At 41.1% G+C, this 21,436-nt stretch overlaps 1 protein-coding gene across 3 annotated transcripts; it reads right to left on the minus strand.

Moving 5' to 3' along the window:
- Nucleotides 1–1,618: 1,618 nt before the first annotated feature.
- LOC132402030 (toll-like receptor 2) lies at nucleotides 1,619–20,223 on the minus strand. Of its 3 annotated transcripts, none has more exons than XM_059984505.1 (2): nucleotides 19,944–20,223; nucleotides 1,619–5,944 (listed from the first exon to the last, which is right to left on the minus strand). In XM_059984505.1, exons 1-2 carry the CDS (start codon nucleotides 20,104–20,106, stop codon nucleotides 3,453–3,455), a joined length of 2,655 nt encoding a protein of 884 aa, XP_059840488.1. In that variant the 5' UTR covers nucleotides 20,107–20,223; the 3' UTR covers nucleotides 1,619–3,452. The 3 variants fall into 3 exon arrangements, 2 of the variants coding, with proteins under 2 accessions (XP_059840488.1, XP_059840489.1); XM_059984506.1 differs by having other exon boundaries at nucleotides 19,940–20,074; XR_009514779.1 differs by lacking the exon at nucleotides 1,619–5,944 and adding an exon at nucleotides 13,623–13,719 and having other exon boundaries at nucleotides 19,940–20,005.
- Nucleotides 20,224–21,436: the final 1,213 nt, after the last annotated feature.

A 21,436-nucleotide genomic window follows, 5' to 3' on the forward strand; every position in this document is an offset into this window, starting at 1 on the left:
TAATGTTTGACAACAGAGAAAAATTGTCCAATGGTCCATCCTGACCATGTTGCACCATCCAAGCTAGCTCTATTTGTCAGCATTTGGCCCATAACCTTCCAGACCTTGCCAACCTATGTCCTTATCCAGCTGTCTATTAATAGTTGTTACTGTATAATTGTGGTGAACTACATATACCTGTCTGGACACGCCCCCCCCCTCCCCCCGCTGACTGCTCCTGTGGCTCCTCCCACAGACCCCGGTATAAAGGCGATTGGAGGCACTGCTCCTCCCTCAGTCTCCAGGATGTTGTGTGATGGTCTCTTGCTGCTGACAGTGCTTTCTTCCAGCTAATAAAAGCCTATCTCCCGCTTCATGTCTCCGAGAGTTATTGATGGTGCATCAATAATAACGAAGGGGACAAAGCTGTTGCGCTTCACCGGGGGCGGCATGGCGCGGTGTCCAGAACGGCGTCGGAGCTGCCTGCCCAGGGTTTCAATCGACAGAAGATGAGCTCTGTTGTGGCTGACTGCAGATTCTTCTTTCTGGGCAGCACTCAGTGGAGTCGGGGCCTCCAGCTGCCAGGTGGCTTGCTTTTCAGCCGTCAGAGGAAGAGGCGTCTGATTGGTGCTCGATTCTGGGGGCAGTGAGGCGCGGTTGTGGTGAATGAAGATTTCAAATGGACTGAGGGGTTTGTACATATATATTTGTGTGGTAGAAATTTAACTAATATTCTATGTGTGCTTGTATATGCAAGAACTGGGCCTCAAAGCCACAGATTCGCTGAACATGAGTCAAGTTTGGGGTTCACTTGATCCCAACTCTCTTTACCTGACCCATACTCATTTATTTTTGGAGAGGGCCTCAATGTCACTCATCATCCAGGGTTCCCTTCTCCTACCAGCCTTATCATTCCCTCTAAAAAGAACACGCAGAACTTGAACAACACAAAATTCTGTGGTAAATGCCTAACTGGATGTAGTCCATATTCAAATTTTGCTTGAGTTGGTTATTCACATATTGAAGCATTAAAGGCATAACTCCTCCGAGTTCAGACAAAGAAAACTCCTATCATTCCTGTACAGTTCAGATGACACATGGAGCAAACATTACAAGGTTGTGATTATATTCAGTTATTGTAGACAACATGTGCAAATTTTGGTAGTGGTACCATACCAATGTCACAGGAATTAACTCCAGACTAACACTGACACGTAACCATGGACTGCATCTTTTCTCTTACCTTGTGATGCACCACCAATAACTCTCGGAGACGGGTGGTGAACGATAGGCTTCTATTAACAGCGAGAAGGGAGCACGACATCTCGGAGACTGAGGGAGGAGCAGTGCCCCAGTCGCCTTTATACAGGGCGCTGTGGGGGGAGCCACAGGAGCAGTCAGCAGAGGGGCGTGTCCAGACAGGTATACATAGTTTACCACACCTTGTTTCTTCATTTAATTTATGTGTTTGAGTAAGACTTTGAGTGGATTGCTACAAACAGATTATGGACACATTCCTGCCTTATCCAGAGCTGAAATCTTGTTTAAAAAAAAGATGACTAGAATTTCCACCTGGTGAACAACAGATTACAATTACATTTTCACCATTATTCAAAACAAAATCTTACTAAGTGAAGTATACATATATCGTGTATTTTATTTCAAACTTCTAATTGCTATGCCATTTATTGCACATATGAATACACAATGTACTACAGTATATATAAGCATTGGTATAAATGTACAGATTGAAAGTAACAGTTTCAATGTAAGTAATCTTTGCCCTTTTTTATTGGATTTTTGAAGCCACGTGACTTTGTCAAATGCACATCCTGTCTGTGCAATCGGGCTAACGTTTTTGAAGATGCACTCAAATTTATGAATGAGGGAAGAACAGTAGATGTAGTTTTCATTGCCTCAGTAAGGCCTTTGACAACCTTTCACATAGGAGATTGGTCCAAAAGGTTAGGGCCCATCAGATTAAGGAAAATTTGGCAAACTGGATGCAAAATTGGTTTGACAATAGAAAAAGTGCTTAGTACTAGTCATGTTACTCAGAGACAGGTGCTAGAACTTTTGCTGTTTGTAATATATGTAATTGATGTGAGATTATAGAGTCATAAATAGCCTGGTGGGGAGTCAACTTACAGAGTGATATTAATGTGTTGGTGAAGTGGGCTGAGAATTGGCAGATGCAGTTTTATCCTGATAAACGTGAGATAATGCATTTGGGAGAACAAATGAGGCTAGGACATGCCCAATAAATATCTGGGTCAAAGGGAGCATTGATGAATAGAGGGATCTTGGAGTACAAGCCCAAAGATCCAGAAGATAGTTAGAAATACAAATGGGATACAAGTCAGAGTACAAAAGCAGGGAGCTAGTGCTCCAAATTTATCAAACTATTCTTGGGCCTCAGTTGGAAGTATAGGAATTATGTGATATCGCTACAGAGGGTGCACAGGAAATTCATCAGGATGTTACCTGGGATGTAGAGTTTCAGTTAAGAGCAAAAACTGGAGAAGCTACGTCTGTTCTCCATGGAGCAGAAGAGGTTAAGAGGGGATGAGATTAAGATGTATAAAATTATGAGGGGTATAGATAGGGTAGACTGTAAAAAAACATTCTCCATATCAGGGCTAGAGAAAACAAAAGGATACAGATTTAGTGTAAGGGATAAGAGATTTAGACAGGATATAAGGAGGACTGTTTTTCACTAGAGTGGCAAATACCTGGAAGTACTAAGAAAAAGGTGGGACAGATTCATTGACAGCATTCAGTGTCCAGACTAGTGTTGTGAATATGAACTGAGTCACTGAAGGTGGTTGTTAGAAAATATTCATCACAGAAAGGGCTAGTGGAGAATGTATTTTTGCACTCTCCACTCTCAAAAGTACAATGTTGTTTCATACTTTTCAAACACATAGGTAACAGTGAATGATAAACCAGTTTCAATTGCTATAACTGCCTACTTTCATACTTAAGTATTGACAGATAATTTTTACAGAATAACATAATTCCAATTGAAGTGACAAAACAGATATGTCCTGAACTGTGTATTAAATGGCAAGGATATATCTTTGATGTGTTACTATAGAAGACGACTGCTTAATGCCTTCCCTGATCTCATCACCAGGTTTTCAATGATGGCCAATTATCATGAACTTAAGTATTTTCTTACTCTGTGTAGTTACAACGGTACCGAATCAGAATGTCATGAGCCCAATAATGGGTTTTGATGACTTTAAAGTAACAGTGGAAGCTAAACTGTGAACTTGAAGACTAGTTTGCATTTTAATTTATACCTGCTTTACACATAATTTCATAACTCTGGATTAATCTTCAATAATGAGCACCTGAGCCACTTCGGCATAGAAGGGTATGGGGTAAGTGTTGGAAGGTGGAGTCAGAGCAAATGAGTTTCCACCACTTACTGTGCTGCCCAACTGCATGACTACATATCTTTGTGATATTTATGGATCTAATTGGCCCTCTTTACTGTGCTCTTTTGTAGAACAATTTGAATGGAAATCCAAGTTTAGGACAGCTTTCAATCTTCTCCAAAAGAACCCCTGTTGAAACTCACCCTGGGGCCACTCTAGATAGGTATTGCGATTCATCAGCTTCCTCAGTTTACAGAATCGATCTGGAATAGAATTCTTTGGAATCGGTTCTAACAGGAGCAGGATAAGACTATCTTGCCTATCGTCAAATATCTGTTGGTGGGCAAAGAAAAATTCATAGTGGCACCATTCACTTTGCACAAAGTGTTTTGACAGGATAAAAATGGTTTTGTAGCTTTTTGATATGCAGTCAATGATATTAGTAATGATTGGCTTTCCGGGTTTGAAATCTCTTTCATGGATACAGGTACGATATGGTGGATCATTGTCCTCCAGCTGTACCAGCAATTTGTTCTTCACCCATGAGGCATCATGTTCACTGTAGGAAATAAAAGCATTGAACTCATAATTGGTTTGAATCTGGCTGACATCTAGATTTCTTTTAGCCTTGAGCCAAAGCCAAAGTGTACGTATATACCAGGTGACCTTATATTTTATACACAAAATAACACATACAGCCATTACAATTGCTACACATGCCATGAACAGCCCAATAAATAAGGGGATGTTGCACTCAATGGGAGAAAATTTCAGATATTTGATAACTTCATCTCTGAATTTCCTTGGAACATGACATCGATACTGATCAGGCCAGTTAAGAACCTTGGTATTTGTTTGTTGAATATAATTGGAGAAAGACTGAATTGAACATAAACATTCAAAAGGGTTATTGCTCAATTTTACCTCTGTTAGATTCCAGGACTGTAACAAGTCTACATTTATATTAATTATTTCATTGTAGTCAATGTGCATGGTTTTCAGTGAATGACCTGTGATTTCAGGTAAAGAAGCAATGACATTTCCTGTCAAAAATATTTCCTGGAGATTTTTCAGTCTCTTGAGGTTTGGCACAGTGGCGATAGAGTTATAACTCAAGTCTAAAGATTCCAGTGATTCTGGCAAACATTCAAATACATTTCCTTCCAATCTATTGTGTGATAAATCCATATGTTTCATTGTTTGAAGCCATGTGCAAGTCGCTCCATTGGGCAGGAGTACATCATTATGAGTAACACTTATATTGGACAAGTTCTTTAACCTGGTTGTCATCCTGCTGAGTCGTTGTAGATTTGTAAATTGGTTCTTGTTTAGAATGAGGGTTTTAAGATTGGGTAAAGGAGATGAGCATGTTTCAGGAATCAAGGTGGATTCGTGAAGTAAGTTGGAAGTTACGTCCAAATATGTTAAAAAAGTCAAAATTTCTGTTACTTTACATGGAACATAGAACATACTCCCCCTAATTATTGATAGCTCCAGAAGTTGCGAAAATATATTAATTAAATAAGAAAGTGAGTAAAATTTATAGAAGTTTGGATTAGAAACACCAGTTATAGAAAGTCTACGCAAATTAACCTTCTCTGCTGGTATAGTCGGTATGTCCCAGTTGCCAATGCCATTCATTGTAATAGTGTGCATATCTAAGTTTTTTATTTTTGAGTTTAGGACACCATTAAAGAAATAAGTAGCCAAAGAATCAGTGATGGAAAAATTCTTTACAACTAATGTGGAAACATTTGATGTTTTTAAGGGGAAGAACAGATCTACATTATTACCATATTCCATCAGATCAGCATTTAGGATTTCTAATGTGGTTGTTGTTTTTGGAATATCCTTGAATATATTAATCAATAATTGTGGTTGCTGCCTAAACTGTAAATCTAAAGAAAATTTCTCCATGCTTTGTATCATACTGAGTGTTCCAGGTTCATATGTCTGCAGCTCCCCAGTGATCAAATAGATCTCCTTAATTGGGATTGTATAAAGGGCAAATAAGGAACTTGAATTCAGAGAAGATAGCCTAGCGTTTCCAAAATGTAAAGTGTGCAGCTTCTTCAGCCTGCTGATCTCTGCTCCAAAGTTAGCTGTTTCAAACCTGTTGTTGGTAATATCCAAGTGCGTTATTGATTGGAGATTGTTAAATGGCAAGCCTGAAATATCATGCAGAAGATTATTTGAAAGATTGAGATACTGTAGTTCTGAATTTTTTGCAAATGATCCAGGTTCTATTTTTGTGATCTGATTGAATTGAAGAAACAAAACTTTCAGCTTGGTAAGATTTTGGAAGTTCTGCTGTTGAATTATTTTGATGTTGTTGTGGGAGAGATCCAACTTCACTGTGTCTGGGTGCAGGGTACAAGGAGAAAGTGGATAGCCAATTCCCGAACAATTCACTAAAAATCTTTCCACCTCCTTTGATGTTATGCAAGTAGCAGGTACGGAAAGATAAGTTAATGCAACAATTGCCACCAACAGAGTCATCTTCACCATGACGTATGTAAAGAAAATTCTGTTTCCAAGTTTCAACACTTGCATTTTCCACCAACAGCCATCTTCAAGAAGTTCTACCAAAGGAACAAATTTAATTATAAAGATGTCATTAATGCAACAACAGTATATTTAAATATGTAACACCCTGGGTAAGATTTCACTGCTAATGTAACGGTCTTTCTGTAGCAGCAGTGTTTGGGTTATGGCCAGAGATAACGGGGGCTTTGGAATGTGGCCGTCCAATCGAGGGAGTGTTTTTTTCTTGTTGTGTGTCTGAGACCGGGGTCTTTTGTTCTGCGGAAGATGGGGAGAGAAGATGCCTAAAAGGAGAGGTTGTAGACACCAGAAAGGAGTGGACTTTGAGTGGGGCCGGCAGTCGACGAAGCTCGGGGAAATTGATGGAGGGCCAGCAGAAGGGAAACTGTGAGCTCCAACGTGTATGTCAGACAGTTTCATTAAAATGGGCCTTTTTGTTTTACTTTACTGACACTTTAGTCAAACTAAGAATTATAAAGCTAAATCGTTTAATTGCATATGGTGTACTGTTTGTTATTTTGTGGTACTGATTTGTAATCACGCAGCATCCACACAACCAGGATTTTGTACCTCAATCCCATACGTTTGATGGGGCCAGAGATCGTCTTCCCTAGACTTACACTGATGGCCGAACCTACACACAAAAGGGAACTTGGTAGTGAAACTCCAAGAAGTGTGCTGTTCCCATTTTGGTGGTAATTGATTTTTAGCAGGTGCTGTCAGAATACATTGTACAGGTAACTGTGGTATATTTTGTCAGCTTTGAGATGCCAAGTAGCAAATCACTTACTTTGAGTTAGTTAATCTATGTCATACTTTTGCTGCCAGAGTATTTTGTGGCAGATTCAGTTGGGGTTCTGCTCAGTGACAATGCCCAGGACCACTGTGTGGGGTGGGGAAACCAAATCTCAAAAGATAGTTTGCTGACATACCTAATCTGGGTGGGAAAATACGTGATACAGAGAGTGACAGTATTACAGCATGGACAGTCTGAAGGTGGTAGATGGAGTATAATATGGGATATGGGATTATTGTTCTATTAAGGAAAACTATGTTTTAAATGCTGAATAACTATTAAATACTGATTTAATCTGCAAGTCAAATATATGATTCCTCCTCCTCCAGTCCTTCTTACCTGTTTCACTCTCTTGCCCACGAGAGGATTCCTCCTAACATGGCTTTACCTATCATCTGTCAGCTGGTACACCTCCCCCCCACCACCTTACCACTTCTTTTTCAGTCCTGATGAAGGGTCTCAGTTCAAAACCTCACCAAAGACGCTGATCAACCGTTGAGTTCACCCAGCATTTTGCGAGTGTTACTCTGGATTTCCAGCATCTGTAGAAACTTCTGTGTTTAAAAAGTCAAGTGATTTGCTTATCTATTTTCCAAGGGCTTGCCAAGGAAATCCTGCTTAAACTGTACAGAGCTTAAATGAAACAACATCCAGATGTGTGCGTGCAGTTTGTGGTTTGCAATTTTACCAAACACTTAGAAACAGTGCATTGAAAGTTATTTAGTCTGTTTTATGTGATATAGAGAGATTGTGTAGTATAGGCCTATAACACCTAGGAAGTTAATGCAATATTATCATTCATTTAGAAAAGACTAGAATATAAGAGCAAAGATGGGATGCCGAGGATTTATAAGGCATTGGTCAGACTGCACTTGAAGTATTGTGAGATGTTTTGGACCCCTTATCTAACAAAGGATGTGCTGGCATTGGAGACTGTCCGGAGTAATGTATGAGGACCATTTGATGACCTTGGGCCTACACTCACTGGAGTTTAGGAAAATTATAGGGGGATCTCATTGAAAATGATTAAATATTGAAAGGCCCAGATAGAGTGGACATAGAGAGGATGTTTCCTATAGTGGAGGAGTTTAGGATCAGAGGGCCCAGCCTCAGAAATGAAGGAGATCCCTTTAGAACAGAGATGAAGAGGAATTTTTTTTAGCCAGAGGGTAGCTAATCTGTGAAATTCATTTCCACAGATAGCTGTGGAGGCCAAATCCAATATTGGATGTATTCAAAGCAGAGCTTGATAAATTCTTGTTTATAGGGGTATCAAAGGTTATGGGGAGGATGGAGTTGAGAGGGATATTAAATTGGACGATGGAAGGTAGAGTAGATGCAGTAGGCTGCATGGCCTAATTCTGCTCCTATGTCTTATGGAGGAATAAGAAATAATCTTATTGGATCATAACATTTTGAGAGGTCTTGTTAAATTAGAAGTTGAGAAGTCTGTTCTCCACTCAACATGATTTTGAGCCGTTTAGTAATGAAGTCACAAGAGCCTGCAGATGTTGGAGATCTGGAGCAACACACAAAGGAACTGAAGGAACTCGGTGGGTGAGGCAGCACTGATGCAGGGAAATGGACAATTGACATTTTGGATTGAGAGCCTTCATCAGGACTGAGTGTAGAGCTGCAGAGTATAATGTCAGGATTAGTGGTGTCTTTTGCAGGACTTTGGAATTCTCTGCCTCAGAGGGATGTTGATATACAAGATATACAACAACTGGTGTCCTGTCAAACTCACCTCAATAATAAGCAAATGCTTTGCGAGGCTGGTCAAGAACTACATCTGCAGCATGTTACCACCCACCCTGGACCCCCTACAATTCACCTACCGACACAACAGATGACGCAATAGTCACAGCTCTACACACTGTCCTTTCACATCTGGAGAAAAGCGATGTTTATGTGAGAACAACACCCACAAAATGCTGGTGGAACACAGCAGGCCAGGCAGCACCTATAGGGAGAAGCATTGTCGACGTTTCGGGCTGAGACCCTTTGTCAGTGTTTGTGCTTATATGAGAATGCTGTTTATCGACCACAGTTCAGCATTCAACACCATAATTCCCTCCAGGCTCGACAAAAACCTCAGAGACCTTGGCCTTCACCCTGCCTTGTGTAGCTGAATCCTGGACTTCCTGTCAGATCACCAGCAGGTGGTTAAGAGTGGGCTCCCTCATCTCTGGCCCCCAACACAGGTGCCTCTCAGGGCTGTGTCCTAAACCCCCTCCTTTGCTCTCTGTATACCCATGGCTATGTTGCCACCCACAGCTCCAATCTGCTAATTATATTTGCTGATGACAGTACATTGATGGGCTTTATCTCAAATAACAACAAGGCAGCCTACAGAGAAGAAGTCATCACAGTGGTGTCAAGACAACAACCTTTCCCTCAATGTTGCAAAAACAAAGGAGCTGGTTCTGGATTGCAGGAGGAATGGAGACAGGTTAACTCCTATAGACATAAATGGATCTAGGTTGAAAGTGTGAACAGTTTTAAATTCCTCGGTATCCACATCACCGAGGACCTCACGTGGTCCAAACACACTGGCTGTGTGGTGAAAAAGGCACAACAGTGTCTCTTTCACCTCAGACAGTTGAAGAAGTTTGGTATGGATCCCCAAATCCTAGGGACTTTCTACAGGGGCACAATTGAGAGCATCCTGACTGGCTGCATCACCTCCTGGTATGGGAGCTATACTCTCCTCAATCACAGGACACAGGCTCAATACCATTAAGCAAGGGGTCTGAGGAAGCCAAGTTGGGAACCTCTGGTCTAAAAGTTTAAATACTGCAACGGAGTCCAACTCCAATTTAAGTAAGCACGATATAAAATAAACTTCTCATAGGCATAAGAGTTCTCATAGTTAGGCATTAGACATTTTCTGTTTAATTCCTATTGATTCATACTCCTGCTTAAGAAATGAAGCCCCTTTGGTGTTATTAGCACCTCTTCCCCAAACTAGGAAAGCATTATCATTTTTTAGTTTGAATGGCTTTGCTAAGGGAAAGGAAGTATAACTTCAAAGAATTTGTGATTGCTAGTCCCTTCAATGTAGATGACACTGTGATTAAGTCTTAGAAGTTCCAATAGATATGATGGAAGGCCATGGAATTCCTGAAGAAAATGGGTGAGAAGTACTACTTACACCCACAATTCAGTTTGCATTGAAAAACATGCTGTAGGTTTTCGCAAATAAAATGGGAGAAGTGTTTTAACTTCAAGAGAAACCATAACAACTCACTTTTATTGTGAAACACAGAATGTAAAGCGCAGTAAAAACTTCACACCATTGCATCATCACATTAGACTGGCCTGTTAAAGAGAATCCAACTCAATGTTGGTGGTTGTGAATTATGCATATGTTTCCAGCCATTACATTACCCTATCCGGAGATCAGATGAGCTGCCCGACTTGGGTCCTATGTCCTATGTTCCATGGGTGGAGTAACAGTAGGTGCCTCTGGCTTATCCAGAGGTGCGTTCACATGCTCATGTCATGTCATGATGACAGGGGAACGGTTAACCACCTACTTTCACCCTTGCCACAGAATCGCAGCCTTCTGTTCCTTTCTAACAGAACTTGAACCATGTCACCCTGATTTTGCCAGCAGAAGTGACATTCTGTTGAATGGGGAGATCTGACTGACAGCTCTAATATAATGGTGCTCTTTACAAGTTAGCCATCAAAGAATGTGCTAAATGTCAGTGTATTTTTACACACAAATTTAGCTACTGCAATACCCATAGACAGTAGACAATAGGTGCAGGAGTAGGCCATTTGGCCCTTTGAGCCAGCACCGCCATTCAATGTGATCATAGCTGATCATCTACAATCAGTACCCTGTTCCTGCCTTCTCCCCATATCCCTTGACTCTGCTATCTTTAAGAGCTCTATCTAACTCTTTCTTCAAAGTATCCAGAGAATTGGCCTCCACTGCCTTCTGAGGTAGAGCATTCCATAGATCTACAACTCTCTGGGTGAAAATTTTTTTCCTGAACTCTGTTCTAAATGGCTTACTCCTTATTCTTAAATTGTGGCCTCTGGTTCTGGACTCCCCCAACATCGGGAACATGCTTTCTGCCTCTAGCGCGTCCAATCCCTTAATAATCTTATATGTTTCAATCAGATCCCCTTTCATCCTTCTAAATTCCAGTGTATACAAGCCCAGTCGCTCCAAACTTTCAACATATGACAGTCCCGCCATCCTGGGAATTAACCTCCTGAACCTACGCAATAGCAAGAATGTCCTTCCTCAAATTTGGAGACCAAAACTGAACACAATACTCCAGGTGTGGTCTCACCAGGGCCCTGTACAACTGCAAAAGGACCTCTTTGCTTCTTAACTCAACTCTCCTTGTTATGAAGGCCAAAATGCCATCAGCTTTCTTCACTGCCTGCTGTACCTGCATGCTTACTTTCAATGACTGATGTACAAGACCACCTAGATCTCATTGTACTTCCCCTTTTCCTAACTTGACACCATTCAGATAGTAATCTGCCTTTTTGTTTTTGCCACCAAAGTGGATAACCTCAGATTTATCCACATTAAACTGCATCTGCCCACTCACCCAACCTGTCCAGGTCACGCTGCATTCTCCTAACATCCTCCTCTGCAAATTTACTAATGTTATTTTTAATCCCTTCATCTAAATCATTAATGTATAATGTAAATACAAGGTAGCTGCGGTCCCAGCACCGAGCCTTGCGGTACCCCACTAGTCACTGCCTGCCATTCTGAAAAGGACCCGTTAATCCCTACACTTTGTTTCCTCTCTGCCAACCAATTTTCTATCCATGTTAGTACCCTACCCCCAATAACATGAGCTCTAATTTTGCCCACTAATTTCCTATGTGGGACCTTATCAAAGGCTTTCTGGAAGTCCAGGTACACTACATCCACTGGCTCTCCCTTGTCCATTTTCATAGTTACATCCTCAAAAAATTCCAGAAGATTAGTCAAGCATGATTTCCCCTTCGTAAATCCATGCTGACTCGGACCGATCCTGTTACTGCTATCCAAATGTGCCGCTATTTCATCTTTTATAATCGTCTCCAGCATCTTCCCCACCATTGATGTCAGGCCAACTGGTCTATAATTCCCTGTTTTCTCTCTCCCTCCTTTCTTAAAAAGTAAGATAACATTAGCTACCCTCCAATCCTCAGGAACTGATCCTGAATCTATAGAACATTGGAAAATGATTACCAATGTGTCCACGATTTCTAGAGCCACCTCCTTAAGTACCCTGAGATGCAGACCATCAGGCCCTGGGGATTTATCAGCCTTCAGTCCCATCGGTCTACCCAACACCATTTTCTGCCTAATGTGAATTTCCTTCAGTTCCTCCATTACCCTAGGTCCTCTGGCCACTATTACATCTGGAATATTGTCTGTGCCTTCCCTAGTGAAGACAGATCCAAAGCACCGGTTCAGCCTGTCTCCCATTTCCTTCTTCCCCATAATAAATTCACCCATTACTGCCTTCAAGGGCCCAACTTTGGTCTTAACTAATTTTTTTCCTCTTCACATACCTAAAGAAGCTTTTACTATCCTCCTTTATATTCTTGGCTAACTTACCTTCGTACCTCATCTTTTCTCCCCATATTGCCTTTTTAGATATATTCTGTTGCTCCTTAAAAGTTTCCCAATCCTCTGGTTTCCCGCTCATCTTTGCTATGTTATACTTCTTTTCTTATTTTTAAACAGTCCTTGCCTTCCCTTGTTAGCCAAGGTCGCCCCCTACACCCCTTAGAATCTTTCTTCCTCTTTGGAATGAACTGATCCTGCACCTTCTGTATTATTCCCAGAAATACCTGTTATTGTTGTTCCACTGTCATCCCTGCTAGGGTATCCTTCCAGTCAACTTTGGCTAGTTCCTCCCTCATGGCTCCATAGTCCCCCTTGTTCAACTGTAATACTGACACTTCTGATTTTCCCTTCTCCCTCTCAAATTGTAGATTAAAACTTGTCATATTATGATCGCTACCTCCTAATGGCTCCTTTACCTCGAGTTCCCTTATCAAATCTGGTTCATTACACAACACTAAATCTAGAATTGCCTTCTCCCTGGTAGGCTCTAGTACAAGCTGTTCTAAGAATCTGTCTCGGAGGCACTCCACAAATTCCCTTTCTTGGGGTCCAGTACCAACCTGATTTTCCCAGTTTACCTGCATGTTGAAATCCCCCATTACAACCGTAGCATTATCTTTGCGACATGCTTATTTTAGCTCTTGATTCAACTTGTACCCTATATTCAGGCTACTATTTGGGGGCCTGTAGATAATTCCCATTAGGGTCTTTTTGCCCTTACAATTTCTCAGTTCTATCCATACTGACTCTATATCTCCTGATTCTAAGTCACCTCTCACAAAGGACTGAATTTCATTCCTCAACAACAGAGCCACCCACTCCCTCTGCCCACCTGTCTGTCCTTTTGATAGGACGTATACCCTTGAATATTCATTTCTCAGTCCTGGTCCTCTTGCAGCTAAGTCTCTGTTATTCTTACTCATGAAATATTTATTTCAGCTATGACACCACTGGCAATAATTCATTACTGACAAATGGATCAGTAACTGGAGGCAAAGGCATAAGCAATAGAGAAGAACTTATGACAAATTCTACCCAAACACATCTATGAGCAAACTTTTTCAGGTTCAGGCTGAGAATTTCAAATTGAGCACTGAGATACATTACATGTTGCAGGAAGATCTATGGCCGTGTTCTCGTGCCTAGACTGGTCTCTCCATGAAGGTCAAATTTTTTACCACAGGAGCTTTCCGAGCATCTGCAACAGATCTCTGCCTTATCTTCTCAGGAGCTGCTTACCACCCAGGCAGTGTATTTGCAAGCAGTAATTTCATCTTTGTGAGACAAACAACATCTGGATGTAGCACTTTACCTCATTGGTGGCTTCCCATGACAACCAATAGCTTCACTAGAATTGCTCCTCTTCAGTGCACAGATCTTCTTATGAGCAGGAAAGTTTTTTTTACTGCCTCAGACTACAGCTGGTTATGGATTATAAAAGAAAACAGCTCATGGTAAGTGTTATGATTTGAGGAAACACATATACATCTTCAATGAATCTTTGGCTTTCTATGGAGGCTCCAATACACAGGATCAAAAGAAGCTTCAGAGGGTTGTAAACTCAGCTAGGCTTTTCATTGGCACAAGCCTCCCCCCACCCCCCACACTGAGGACATCTTCGGGAGAATATGCCTCAAGAAGGCAGCATCCATCATTATGGATCCTCACCATCTGGAACAAGCTCTCTTCTCATGAACTACCTTCAGGGATGAAGTACAGGATCCTGAAGACCCACATTCAATTTTTTAGGAAGAGCTTCTCCTCTGCCATCAGATTTCTGAATGGTCCAAGAACACTATTTCACCATCCATTCATCTATCATTGATTAATCTCTCTATTTCTGACAGAAAACTACAAATTTCATAACTAGGTTAGTGAAAATACATCTGATTCCAAATCAGATCCCGAATCACTTATCCAGACATCCATGCTGCCAAACATTTATAGCAGCTGATGTTGACACTTGACAAACTCCAGGATTCTTCCAGCTGTTCTTGCCATAACCAATGTACTGACAAGCACATAGGTTAAACAATGTGTACATTTTTAACTAAGTTTGTTTCTTGAATATTCAGCTTTTTCAAGTCTATAACATGAATGTTTGGTTGAAATTTTACTGTTCGTAAATAAATGATTAATATACTCATTCACAGTATGTGTATTTTTTGTCTCCCTTACCAGACCCGCAAACTTGACTCAGTATTACACAGGGTTCCTGTTAACTTGCTAAGGAACTGCTTCCACAACTCACAACATGGATTCTGTCCATCTGGAGCACAATGAACCTGATTTTAACCATGTGACAACTCCATGAAAAACACAGGGAGCAGCATCAGCTATGGCACGTACCCTTTCCAGATCTCGCTGAAGTTGTTTGCTCGGTAACTCTAGAGGGACTTTTCTCACATTCAGCTGCTCACTTAAAGTCATTTCCATTTTATATTTGCTCCGTGATGGTAAGTCAAACATGAAACTTGCTATCAGATTAACAGTGGAGTAGATCTTAGTGAACTCCCCTGTTGAAAAAGGCCACTTTGTTGCCCAATTACATTTCTCGAACTTTCATGCAGCAATGTTGAAATTCACTTACACAAAACTTCCTTTATGGGTGGAGCTAAATTTCAAGACGAATGGAAACAGCTCAGTTTACAGTTCATTCTACAACTATAGTCACCCAAATCTCAGAGGCAGAGCTGCATATACAGTCTATACTTGCATTCACATATACTCAGTAATCATCTTGGACTTGTTCATTGAAACAATAGAAGACATTTACACTCAACATCTGCAGGACAAAGATTTTCCACCACCCTACCTCCACTACATCACACTGGGGTCCACCTGTAGATTCCCACCAAGATCAAGCAGATGGAGTTCAATCTGGATAGGTGTGAGGTGATGCATTTTGGAAGGACAAACCAGAAGGCTGAGTACAGGGTTAATGGCCGGTTACTTAAGAGTGTGCATGAACAGAGGGACCTTGGGGTTCAAATCCATACATCCCTCAAGGTTGCTGCACAGGTTGATAGGATAGTTAAGAAGGCTTATAAGATGCTAGGCTTCATTAATAGGGGGATTGAGTTCAAGGGTAGAGAGGTCATGTCGTAACTCTACAAATCTCTGGTAAGACTGCACTTAGAGTATTGTGTTCAGTTCTGGTCACCTCATTATAGGAAGGATGTGGAAGCTATGGAGAGGGTGCAGAGAAGATTTACCAGGATGTTGCCTGGATTGGAAAATAAGTCTTATGAGGCAAGGTTAGTAGAGCTACGACTTTTCTCTTTGGAACATAGATGGATGAGATGGGACTTGATAGAGGTCTACAAGATTATGAGAGGCATAGATAGTGTGGATAGCCAGTACCCGTTTCCCAGGGCACAAATAGAAAACACCAGATGGCATATGTACAAAGGTAAGGGAGAGAAGTTTAGGGGAGATATCATGGGTAAGTTTTTTACACCAAGGGTGTGGGTGCCTGGAATGACTAGCCAGGGATGGTGGTGGAGGCTAAAACATTAGGGGTATTTAAGAGCCTCTTGTACAGACACATGGATGAAAGGAAAATAGAGGGTTATGGAGTAGTATGGGTTTAGTACTTGTTTTTTAAGGAATATATGGGTTGGCACAACATCAAGTCCAAAGGGCCTGTACTATGCTGTAGTATTCTAGTGTCTAGTGTCTAGATCCTGAAAAATCTGTGAATCAGATCTTAGCCAAGAGAGATATTGGGAATGGGATTCACAACTTCCAAGTGCCAGCACAGCATTTAGTCGATTGAAGAAAAGTTTATTTTAGTTAAGGACCTCAGACACAGACAGAGCTTATGGTCAACCCTATATAAGCTTCTGAGATCTGAACTAGTGACAACTACTAAGATCTTGAACGACCGGAGATATTATCACCAATGTGGCCTCTGCAAAATGTGCTAATTCAACAGACACAGAGACAACAAGAGCGTGCGTGCTGGGGCCAGTGTCCTCAGTCATTCTCTTGGCCACATTGAAGACTCTCCGTTCTAGGCAATGTCATCGGAAAAGACAACCAGACAGAAGAAAAGATTCACGAGTGTGCTTAAAGTCCCTTTGAAGACCATGGAGACCATTCAGTCCCCAGAGGAAATCTGGTTCACACCTGCTCAGCTAGGTAAAGGGGCATTGGGGATGGCATTAGGAAGCCCAACAATCGGGAACATGTAGAAAGCCAATGTAAATGTCACAGCCACGGATTCGACAGCACAACAGATTCGACAATAGTGCTCCTGAATAGGTAAGTGTTAGCTAGTTATTATTTCATTATGGCGGTATTTAACTCTTTGCCTTTTCGTTGTAGTGCTTGTCGAGACTTGAGAAAAGCCCAGTGACGTTACGCTGCCTGCTTGCATTCGGCTTTACCTGGGGAAGTGGACTATCGAGTCGACTGACGCTGAAGACTATAGACAGTAGACAATAATGGACAATAGAATGTAGGTGCAGGAGTAGGCCATTCAGCCCTTCTAGCCAGCACTGCCATACACTGTGATCATGGCTGATCATACACAATCAGTACCCCGTTCCTGCCCTCCCCCCATATCCCTTGACCCTGCTATCTATAATATCTAACTCTCTCTTGAATGCATCCAGAGACTTGGCCTCCACTGCCTTCTGGGGCAGAGCATTCCACATATCCACCACTCTCTGGGTGAAAAAGTTTTTCTGCATCTCTGTTCTAAATGGCCTACCCCTTATTCTTAACTGTGGCCTCTAGTTCTGGACTCACCCATCAGCGGAAACGTGCTTCCTGCCTCCAGTGTGTCCAATCCCTTAATAATCTTATATGTTTCAATCAGATCCCCCCTTATCCTTCTAAATTCCAGTGTATACAAGCCCAGTCGCTCCAATCTTTCAACATATGACAGTCCCGCCATTCTGGGAATTAACCTTGTGAACTACACTGCACTCCCTCAATAGCAAGAATGTCCTTCCTCAAATTTGGAGACCAAAACTGCACACAATACTCCAGGCGTGGTCTCACCAGGGCCCTGTACAGCTGCAGAAGGACCTCTTTACTCCTATACTCAATTCCTCTTGTTATAAAAGCCAGTATGCTATTAGTTTTCTTCACTGCCTGCTGTACCTGCATGCTTGCTTTCATTGACTGATGTACAAGAACACCTAGATCTCATTGTACTTCCCCTTTTCCTAACTTGATTCCATTTAGAAAGTAATCTGCCTTCCTGTTCTTGCCACCAAAGTGGATAACCTCACAGTTATCCACATTAAACTGCATCTGCCATACATTTGCCCACTCACCCATCCTGTCCAAGTCACCCTGCATTCTCATAACATCTTCCTGACATTTCACACTGCCACCCAGCTTTGTGTCATCAGCAAATTTGCTAATGTTACTTTTAATCCCTTCATCTAAATCAGTGGTTCCCAACGTGGGGCGTACGCCCCACAGGGGGGTAATTTGATTTTTAAAGGGGTCAATTCGAGAATTGGTTATTAACAGTGAATTTTTTTTCTAGTAAGTCTGTGTGAGTATGAGTGTGTGTGCGAGTTAATACATATGTGTATATACAGTATGCATACATAAAAATACTTGTGTGTATGTACATGTGTAATTGCGTATGTACTGTATATATAGTGTATCACCATCATTACAACCATCAAATGGCTTTCACAATTAAATTAATGAATTGACTGATGTAGGAAGGAACGAATGAACAAGTCCAAATGCATAAGAAACTCGTACGAGGTCGCGCCAATGCTGCTCTTTGCAGTAGCTTTTGGTTCTTGGTGGTGTGAAGGTGTGTACATTGTGTCATCTCTCTTAAACGGTGTATCTGCCTTTGTATGCTGTAGAAACGAATCGGCATTGTTTTATTAATTATTATTATTATTATTAATATTATTTTAATATCACAATGTTCTTTTTTTTTCTTTTTTTTTTAGAAATTTTATTTCTTTCCCCTAATAACCAATTGTTTCATCTTCAGAACATCTATATATTTAATCCTGTCTTTTGTAAATAAGGGCTCCAAATTTTCAGAAATGTTTCATATTTATCTCTTAAATTATAAGTAATTTTTTCTAATGGAATACAGCCATAGATTTCTTTCTTCCAAGAGTCCATACGTAAATATGTATCCGATTTCCAAGTAACTGCAATAGCTTTTTTGGCTACTGCCAGTGCAATTTTTATAAATTCTTTCTGATACTTATTTAGTTTGAGTTTCGGTTTTATCCCTTCAATATCACCTAGTAAAAGTAATATTGGATTATGAGGAAATTGTGTTCCTGTAATTTGTTCCAGTAAAAGTCTTAAATTTGTCCAAAAAGGTTGAATTTTAGAGCAAGACCATGTCGAATGTAAAAAAGTACCAGTTTCCTGGTTACATCGGAAACACTGATCCGATAAATTTGGATTTAATTTTTTTATTTTTTGTGGTGTAATATATAATTGATGTAGAAAATTATACTGCACTAATCTTAACCAAACATTTATTGTATTTGTCATACTATCAAGACATAGTCTTGACCAATTTGTTTCTTCAATTTTAATATTCAAATCACTTTCCCATTTTTGTCTTGACTTATGGACTCCTTGTTTAATTGCCTGTCTTTGAATCAAATTATACATACAAGATATAAATTTTTTAATATTTCCTTTTTGAATTAAAATTTCTATTTCATTAGATTTCGGCAATAACATTGTTTGACCTAATTTTTCTCTTAAATAAGCCCTTAATTGAAAGTAACAAAATAAAGTGTTATTTGATATTTTATATTTATTCTTTAATTGATCAAATGACATTAATATACCTCCTTCAAAACAATTCCCTATATATCTAATCCCATTTTGAATCCAATTATATAAAAGTTGATTGTCCATTGTGAAAGGAATAAGTCTATTTTGAATTAAAGATCTGTTTGCTAATAAAGATTTTTTTATCTCATCATCAACATTTATCTTATTCCATAAATCAATCAAATCTTTTAATATAGGAGATTCTTTCTTTTCCCGTATCCATTTAGATTCCCATTTGTATATAAAATCTTCTGGTACGTTTTCTCCTATTTTATCTAATTCTATTCTAATCCATGCCGGTTTATCTTTCTCGAAAAAAGATGCAATAAATCTAAGTTGATTTGCTTTATAATAATTCTTAAAATTTGGAAGTTGTAATCCTCCTAAATCAAATTTCCATGTCAATTTTTCCAACGATATTCTTGACATCTTTATTGTTTATTGTTTTCTTTTCCCATAAAATCCTGTTTGCATTAAAGTCTGTGAACTATCAGTGTATCTCTCTCTCTCTCTCCGCACTTGAGCCATATCCGAACGTACTGACGGGAAAATGAGTGAATCATGTCACAACTTACTCACCTACCCAAGAAACCTGAGTGCAGATAAGTCATTCTCCATCCCGGAGAACTGCTAAAAAAAACGGTACTCAGCACTTCCACCCGCCCGCTCCCTTTATGAAAGAATCAGTGATTTTTTGTTGGTCTGATCAGACTTCTCAAACCCAGAAAATCCCAGAGCAAGCAAGTTATTCTCCATCCCGGGGCACTGCCGTGTGCGCAGTCGGTAGAGTTCATTGTGCCATACTGGCTGATCCTGATCAAAACATCTTTACTTTTTAAAATAAATTCTTACCAACCAATCGCCCGCGATGAATGGAATCGCCGTAAACATTTGCGAAGGGACCTTGCTGAGGTTAACGTGTCTCTCGAAGCCCGGCGAGTCGGTTCCCTGGCAGAATGCGGAAACTGATTTTCTGCTCTACCGATTTGGGCGGATCCACCTGACACACTATTGCACATTTCGGAGAATAGCCTATGGCTTCATCTTCCCGAAACATACCTTCAAACTGTTTTTCGAGCACTACACCTGTTTTTTTTAAAAACGCCTTTTTTTCCCCCTTGAAAAGAGCCTGTTGGTGTGACCGTGCGTGGGCGCAGGTAGTTTCGACTCCTCCGGTAATAGTTGTTCCCGACAGGAGCTCGTCGTTCCTGTGTGCGTTTGTTCGTCGATGTACATCCACCGATTCTTCTCCCACACCCTGGATTGTGACTCCCTTTCCGCGGACATGTACATCGCACTTTCGGAAATTATTGTAGACTCTGTTCCCACCCTTCTCTTCAAACAAGGAGGCGTTTAATTCCCTTTTAGCTGACCACTCTAGTCCACGCACTTCGACACTGGAAATAGACAGACACCCAGGCTGTGACCAACACATCTGTCCACTGATTCGATGACAAGACCCTTCATAGTCTTGAAAGTCGGGCTTTAAATTGCTTCCTGACCCCCTCTGCCTGAAAGAGAATGGGCTAACGACTGCAGTCACCCAAACAATGGTGTCTGTGGTCCGTGGGGTGGGGTGGGGGGGGGGGCTGATTGCTGAGCCTCCACCTCCTGTCCCAAAGAACAGGAGGTGCTGTGGATAGTGTGAAGGGCTATCAGGGGTTACAGCGGGACATTGATAGGATACAAAACTGGGTTGAAAAGAGCCAGATTGACGTCAACCCAGATAAGTGTGGAGTGGTTCATCTTGGTAGGTCAAATATGATGTCAGAATATGGTATTAATGCTAAGACTCTTGGCAGTGTGGAGGATCAGAGGGCTCTTGGGGTCCGAGTTCATAGGACGCTCAAAGCAGCTGCGCAGGTTGACTCTGTGGTTAAAGCGTACAGTGTATTGACCTTCATCAATCGTGGAACTGAATTTAGGAGCCGAGAGGTAATGTTGCAGCTATATAGGACCCTGGTCAGAGCCCACTTGGAGTACTGTGCACAGTTCTGGTTGCCTCACTACAGGAACGATGTGGAAGCCATAGAAAGGGTGCAGAGGAGATTTACAAGGATATTGCCTGGACTGGGGAACATGCCTTATGAGATTACGTTGAGTGAACTCGGCCTTTTCTCCTTGGAGCGAAGGAAGATGAGAGGTAACCTGATAGAGGTGTATAAGATGTTGAGAAGCATTGATCGTGTGGATAGTCAGAGGCTTTTTCCCAGGGCTGAAATAGCTGCCACAAGAGGGCACAGGTTCAAGATGCTTGGGAGTAGGTACAGAGATGTCAGGGGTAAGTTTTTTACTCAGAGAGTGGTGAGTGTGTGGAATGGGCTGCCGGCAACAATGGGGGAGGTGGAT

The sequence above is a fragment of the Hypanus sabinus genome, chromosome 11, assembly GCF_030144855.1.
Source record: "Hypanus sabinus isolate sHypSab1 chromosome 11, sHypSab1.hap1, whole genome shotgun sequence".
NCBI classification, from domain to species: Eukaryota; Metazoa; Chordata; class Chondrichthyes; order Myliobatiformes; family Dasyatidae; genus Hypanus; species Hypanus sabinus.

Excerpts from the sequence above, each read along its gene's own strand:
- LOC132402030 (XM_059984505.1), bottom strand. The coding sequence starts at position 20,106 with ATGTGCAATAGTGTGTCAGGTGGATCCGCCCAAATCGGTAGAGCAGAA. Across the intron at positions 5,945-19,943 it reads CCATTCATCGCGGGCGATTG|AACTTCTTGAAGATGGCTGT; the intron begins GTTGGTAAGAAT and ends TTCCTTTGGTAG.